A 7123-nucleotide genomic window follows, 5' to 3' on the forward strand; every position below is an offset into this window, starting at 1 on the left:
AGGCTTGGGTGGTCTTCCTTTTGGAGGTCATGGGCATGGCTATGGTGGTGGTGTTAGTGGTGATGAAGAGGAGACCCGAACGAGAGATGAAATGTGAAGGTGCAAGGGTAGTAAACAGTCCAAAACGCAGACCCACACAACAGCTGTTATAGGTGTGGGAAGAATCCCCCCAAAAAAATGCTCCTCCAAAAACATTTAGCACATACGGTACTCTGTGACCTCCAGTCACACCTGGGAACTCACCACTTTTGTCAGCAGGTGTTCTTCAGCATGCAATTTAAAAAGCATCATTTACTCAATTCAAGAAATACAACAGTTGTTCTTGATTTTGCCAAAGAAAGGTACACAGTCAAATCCACAATGTAGTTGTGAGAGTGCACAATTGGTCAATTTGGTTACATTTGTACACTCTCAGAGTTATTAACACTGTGGATTTGACTGGGTAACTGCTACAGCAAAACATTTGCCAATTTGGATTTGTATGTAGCCTATGTATTGTATATAATGGGGCTTTTGTAGCATGCGACAGTTGTATTGTCCCTGTCTGTCCCCGTGGGCATCATTGTCCCCATGCATGCGCTCCAAAGGAACGGACTTACCATTGGAACTCATGATGATGGTGATGCCGGGCGGTCCTTTATCATCCAAAACAAAGCCGCTTCCTTGGAAATAATCCCATAAAAACTCGAGGAGATGTAGATCACTTTGTTTCTTCTTGCTTGCTGTCTGTGTGATGATCAAATGTAGGCTAATACACGTAAACTACAGCTAATTGTCCAATAACCGTGGAAGATGCTTGGCTTCCAGTCAGGTGGCTGCAGAGCCAGAAAACACTCAATAAAAGGGAATAAAGAGACGAAGAAGAGGTTGGCTCCTCATGGATCTCTGTGTTTGGCTGTGCGGGAGGAAGAAACTGACGCCAGGATACTGATGATGACAATACAATGTTGCTCAGTCGCATTCCACCTCCGTGTCAGCGAGCTAGTGTGCGTGTATGTGTGTTTGTGTTGTTGTTATCCTCCCTACTAGCGGTGCGCTGCGTGCGCGCTCTCTCTCTCTCTCTCTCTCTCTCTCCCTCCCTCTCTCTGTTTCCAACCCGGGTTAAGCGACGTCACCCATCACAGGGCGCGCGTGTGTTTCGAGCGCACGGAGGAGAATGTAGAGAACGGCGGCGTCTGTTGGGACGCACTGGTTTCCATCAAGGGCTGGGGCTTCTGTTCTGTAGCTCCAATCGGAACCTCTCCCTCCACTATATAGCTCCGACACGAGGTTCCACAGCGTCGGGTGCCAAAAAAGTGCGACACCGGCGAATATTGGCCAAATTAGTTGATGCAATACCCTTTTCCGCACATCGTCCCCGCTGCTCTCGGATGTTTTACATTTTAGCGGTCAAGAACATTTAACCGACGGGTTGAAACAAGCGTTTAAATCGCTGTTTTAGTCAGCCTGTGGCCACGCCAGTCAACACCCCTCCGCATGCGCAGTACTGTCTGCTCCCGTTAAGGTTGCGTTGGGAAAACATGGCACAGGCTGACTAAAAAAGCGATTTAAACGCTTGTTTCAACCCGTCGTTTAGATTTTCTTGACCGCTAAAATGTAAAACATCGGAGAGCAGGGCGATCGACCTTTACTTTTTGAATACGATGTGCGGAAAAAGGTAAGAATCAACAATATTGGCCAATATTCACCAGTGTCGCACTCTGCCGGCGCTCTACGCTGTGGGACCTCATCTCAGAGCCGCACAGCGGAGCGAGAGGTTCCACATGGGGCTAGGGCTTCTGATCCGTCCGCGGCTAAAACTGTTAGGACACCGCCCCCTCCTGGCTGGAAAGGAAACCAGGCGTAAACAAATTAGCTAATTGGATTATTGACAGGACACTATGCTGTAGGCTAGTTCTAGAGACAAATCGAACAACACTGTAAACAAACACAGGCTGGCAATTATATCCTCGCCTTTTCATACTTGACTTGATACTTCATAGTAGTTTCCAAGAGAACATTTGAAATGAAGAATGTAGGCTACGTGTCGTTCAAATTCAAGGTATGCCTATCATAATCAAAACCATGGGATATATGATATGAGGTCGCCTAACAACACTTTACCTCAGTTTATTTCTTTACAGACCAGAGGCTACTTGATCCAGTGCGCCGCTTGTGGTCTCAACAACAATACCGTGCGAGGAGCGCCATCTAGTGGTCAAAGTAGCACAATACCCTCCTCACCCTGGTAGAGAGCCTTGTAGTGTGAAGAGGGAATGGTACAGATGAAGCCATCAAGTGTAAGTCACTGTCAGCTGTCTGTCACAAAGCAAAATAGTAGATGATGTTGATGATGAGGATGATGATGATGGTGGTGGTGCGTGTGTGTGTGTGTGTGTGTGTGTGTGTGCATGCATGTGTGCGTGTGTGCGAGCGTGTGTGTGTGCGCGTGTGTGCGTGTGCCTACTTGCATACCATACTGTATGTGTTCTGTGCCAACTAGCCTACAGTCTGTCCTGAACAGAGAGAGAGCGGAAGTTATGGTTCTGTGGCCTGGGGGGAAGCAAGACAATGGAGGGATGTGAGGGAAGCCCCCCCTCTCTCTCTCTCTCTCTCTCTCTCTCTCTCTCTCTCTCTCTCTCTCTCTCTCTCTCTCTCTCTCTCCTACACCCTGCCCCTACGTTCTGGACCTCACTGGGGCTACGAGACGTCGTCTAATTGTCTGTATCTTTACTGTAAAGTAACTCCCTCAGTCCATTTGATTGTCTCCTTGCTTCCAGAGGAACCCACCATGGAAAAAACAGAGGTGTGGCGTGGACTTTGGCTTGTAACATACATAGATCAGCGATTCCTAACCTGTGGGCCGGGCCCACTGGTAGGCCGTGAGGATATTACAAGTGGGCCCCTAATTGGCCAGGCACTAACATTTTAATGATATAACATTCATATAAAAAAAGTATTTTAGAAAAGTAATGAAAAAATGAGTTTTATTTGTGATATAGGAACTCAAATAGGTACATTTAACCCATTAAGACCTGAGGCGATTCTTTAAAAAAATCTAAATCCTAACAGTTTTTTGAAAAAAATCAAAAAAATGTTTTTTCAAGATTTTTCAAAAATAGCAGATCTACAAGCTCATAGCGCGGCACTCGGTGCCGCGCTATGAGCTTGTATATCTGCTATTTTTTTATCTAAAGTGACACAGATGCGTTCCAGGTCTTAATGGGTACCTACCGTACGTTAGTCCCATCGATCCAAGCCGGAACCTCAATCGATTGATGGCTCATTCATAAACATGCTCTGACAATGCACGCAGCCCACCCATGTGACCACTTAACTTAAGTGGTCAGATGGGTGGGCCCTGATCCAGAAAATGTTGGGAGCCACGGATCAAAGTCCCGTCCACATCATCCTCCTGCCTGCTGTATCTGGAGCTCCTCTCTTCAGATCACTTTGAAGCACTGATGTAGCGACACGGTAAATGAAATGGAACAGGTCATGTTAGATCGATGTGTCCTGGATTCCACAGTGATTCATTGGACGTGTTTACTGAGCTCGCTGAAGCCCTCTGAAACATTAACTGTTTTATCACAGTCCTACTTATTTATGTCCTATAACAGTATCTTGCGGGCTGATGATTTACCCAGTTAAATCGCTTTTACTATTGAGTGAGTTTGTGTGTGTGTGTGTGTGTGTGTGTGTGTGTGTGTGTGTGTGTGTGTGTGTGTGTGTGTGTGTGTGTGTGTGTGTGTGTGTGTGCGCACGTGTGAGTGTGTGTGTGTGTGTGTGTGTGTGTGTGTGCGTGCACTTGAGTGAGGGTTAGAGTTTGTGTGGGGCTGCCCAGTGGGCCTGTTGTATATAAGGCAGCGGTTCCCAAACGTTTTAGCTCGAGACCCAAAAGAGGAGTTTCATGTCTCCCTGGGACCCAAACTAGTGAAAATAGACGATTTACAAGCTCACAGCACGTCGCATTGTGACGTGCTGTGAGCTTGTAGATCTGCTATTTTCACTACTTCTTAAAAGTATTTTTTTCCCTCTAATCAATGGATTATTTTTATTTTTTATGGAATTCTTTGAAAAAAAAACGTTTGAATTACTTATGAAAAATGTAGATTTTTGGGGGATTTTCTTTGGAAAATCTTTTCAAATATTAATATCGAAAAACAAAATGTAGGAAACAAGAAATAAAGGGGTACTTACTCGCAACCCACATATGGGTCCCGACCCACTGTTTGGGAAACAGTGATATAAGGGACTAGAACACTCTTGTGTCAGTTCCACGTTGTGCCTTTTGTCTCTCAAACTGACAGGGCAGAAAAACAGGAAGCGGTCCTTCCTGAGCGCTGGAGGCCGAGGGGGCAGGAGAACCACGGGGTCACAGGGATGTTCTGGCGCTGCGGTCAACCGGTGCCCCCAAATCGACACTTAACGGTAAACATCCCATGCTTTGTGTTTGTTCTGGACCAGACCAGTGCCCCGAAGCCTCCCTCTTGGTTCCTCTAAGGTTCACGCTATACTGGCCGTAAAGGAGACCTTTTTCCTTCAACAGTGGGGAGGACAATTATTTGGCCGTTTAAATTAAATTCACCTTTGCCATGAGCGCTGATGGTCTGAGGACCGAAACGTCCACTCCATTCTTTCACTTTGTCTATTTTTGGGCGGTGTAGCCGCCCCTATAAGTGGGGTTGGGACACCTCATTAGTATTAGTTTCCTGCACTGTGATTGGCCCAATTGGCCCACTTTCCTGTACTGTGATTGGCTGACTCTATTGACTGACTCTGTTCAGCACTGTGATTGGCTAGCGAGACACATGATGACATTAATAACCTATAAATAGGAATTATGCACTTCCAAAAACAATTTTTTTTTGGAAGTGAGCCTCCATCACTATGATGACCACTGTGATGACCACACCGCCCACTTCACACTGGGTGTGATTTTTGCATCAACATGTTTGGTCAGAGTGCGGGCATATTCTGTTTATTCTCTCCTTTGACATGAGCAAAATATAAAATCAACATTAGGGATGGGCGAAATGGACTAAATCAAATATACATATATATATGTTTTAACCAAATATCTCAATATTGATATTGTGACAATATCATATTGTGATGATAATATCAATTTTCATTCAAATCTTTCAAACATTTTCAGAAATAGCGAAAACAGGTGATCTGCAGTACAGGCCCACAGTGTGTTGTGAGCTTGTAGATCGGCTATTTTTGCTATTTTCTAAAAACATTTTAAGGTATCAAATATTTGTTCAATCTGTATCTGTCTAGTATGTTAATACAATATAACTTATACAATTGGGGTTGTATTTGGTCTCCCTGCTCTTCTATTGATACATTTAGATTCTGTGTCTAGGTTGGACACAACCTTTGACAATGATCCTGTGTCTGGTTTGACACAAATTGTGACGTGAAGGTCAAGATTCAATTTCTCCCCTGAGCAAGAAGGCAGGCTCTATTGGCTCAGTGGTAAAAAATATCAGCACTTGTGCAGGAGACCCAGGTTCAAATCCGGGATAGAACAGGAAAGTTGCATAGTGCAGCTTTAAGTGATTAAAACCAGTGACATGGTGGGGCTAAGATATGGCCTAGTCATTCCCCGGCCTTTGTTGACCCCGCAGCAGCTGGGTGACCTTGCCAAGCAACACACTCTGCTGAAGAAGAGGAACAAGCGCGGCGGACGACAATGTAGACGTTGGAAGGCCAATCAACTCACTGCTGCTGTTGACACCATCTCTCTCCCATTATTCAGATTTAACATTCAAACAAGAATTCTAGGCAAGCCCGTATCTTGGTTGAATTAAGTGAATCTGGGGATATTTTTCTGTTTGTGCCGGGCACCTTAGATTGAGGACGCGGAGATAGAGCTTGGGGGTCTGTTGTCTGTTTTACCAGAAATGTTACCTTTCCCTTTTTTTATTATGTTATACTATTGCCATACCCTGTATCACTTTGAGTTTTAAAATAAAACTTGTTTTCCTATGAGAGAAGTCGTAAGAGTTGAATTCTTCAAGGGACCTGTGGGTTCAACTTCCTCACCGTGTACCATGGGTGAGTGTGTGTGCGCAGTGTCTATTATTAATAGAATACGTGCATGTAGTGTTTGCCTATACAGGAATACTCATAGTTTCACAGCTACACTCGACCTGGGGTATTTCTGTTTAGGCATAGTCCCATTATGCTTTGGGAAGGGTTAAGTCTTTGACGAAACTATCGAATATAGCCAGACTACTGTGGCATATCTGGTTTAGACTTCGCAGGTCGTTACACCAGGAAAAGACAACACTCATGCCATACCACGATATACCAAATCCTAGATTACTGTATATCTTGTCTCATATCACATAATATTCCCCAGCCCTAATCAACATTATGAACTGTAACAAGGTCTTTTCTGACCTGCTGACAGGTCATGGGGGAGTTGATTACCGCTCGACCCTTGGTATGGTGCTGATCTGTCCAGTCATTGTGTCCCCTCATCCATGCTTTGAATGTTTTTCTAATGGAGGGAGTGTGTCTATTGTGTGACAATGACACTCAGGCGTTGGTTCACTGTCAGTAGCGCCCATCAGCACTATGCTGCATTCTTCACTAAAGCTCACAACCCCTGCCCTTTGTCCAGACGCACGGCCAGGCTAATGACAACATGCACCGCGCACACGCAGACCACATGCACACGTGCACACGTGCGTGCACGCACAGCCTCACACACACAAAGTACATGTAACCACCTGCATTTCGTACCCATTCCTCTAGCGTGGGAAACCAAACATCTACCGCTCATCCAAACGAGGAATCCCCCCCCCCCCACCGCCTGCCCAAGGGAGATGTTATGCTTCTTTACTCTGCTACACACACACACACACACACACACACACACACACACACACACACACACACACACACACACACACACACACACACACACACACACACACACACACACACACACGCACACACACGCACAGACACGCACAGACACACACAGACACGCACAGACACACGCGCGACCGAAAACATACACACATGAAAACATACACATGGACCTTCAATGGACCTTCATACACATGGCCTCCAATGGACCTTTTCAGGGTAAATTATGTACACTCTCAGAGTTAAAGGAACATGT

General features: G+C 45.4%; 1 protein-coding gene across 3 annotated transcripts in view; it reads right to left on the bottom strand.

Moving 5' to 3' along the window:
• The window catches only part of ablim3 (actin binding LIM protein family, member 3), an 80833-nt gene extending 79689 nt beyond the window's left edge, over window positions 1–1144 (bottom strand). For all 3 annotated transcript variants that reach the window (XM_080416220.1, XM_080416219.1, XM_080416218.1), the window contains exon 1: window positions 600–1144. In XM_080416220.1, coding sequence (XP_080272346.1) covers window positions 600–612 — 13 coding nt within the window. In that variant the 5' untranslated portion in view covers window positions 613–1144. The remainder of the gene's footprint in view (window positions 1–599) is intronic.
• Window positions 1145–7123: the final 5979 nt, after the last annotated feature.

The sequence above is a fragment of the Gymnoscopelus braueri genome (assembly GCF_963280865.1).
Source record: "Gymnoscopelus braueri genome assembly, chromosome: 20".
Classification (NCBI taxonomy): Eukaryota; Metazoa; Chordata; class Actinopteri; order Myctophiformes; family Myctophidae; genus Gymnoscopelus; species Gymnoscopelus braueri.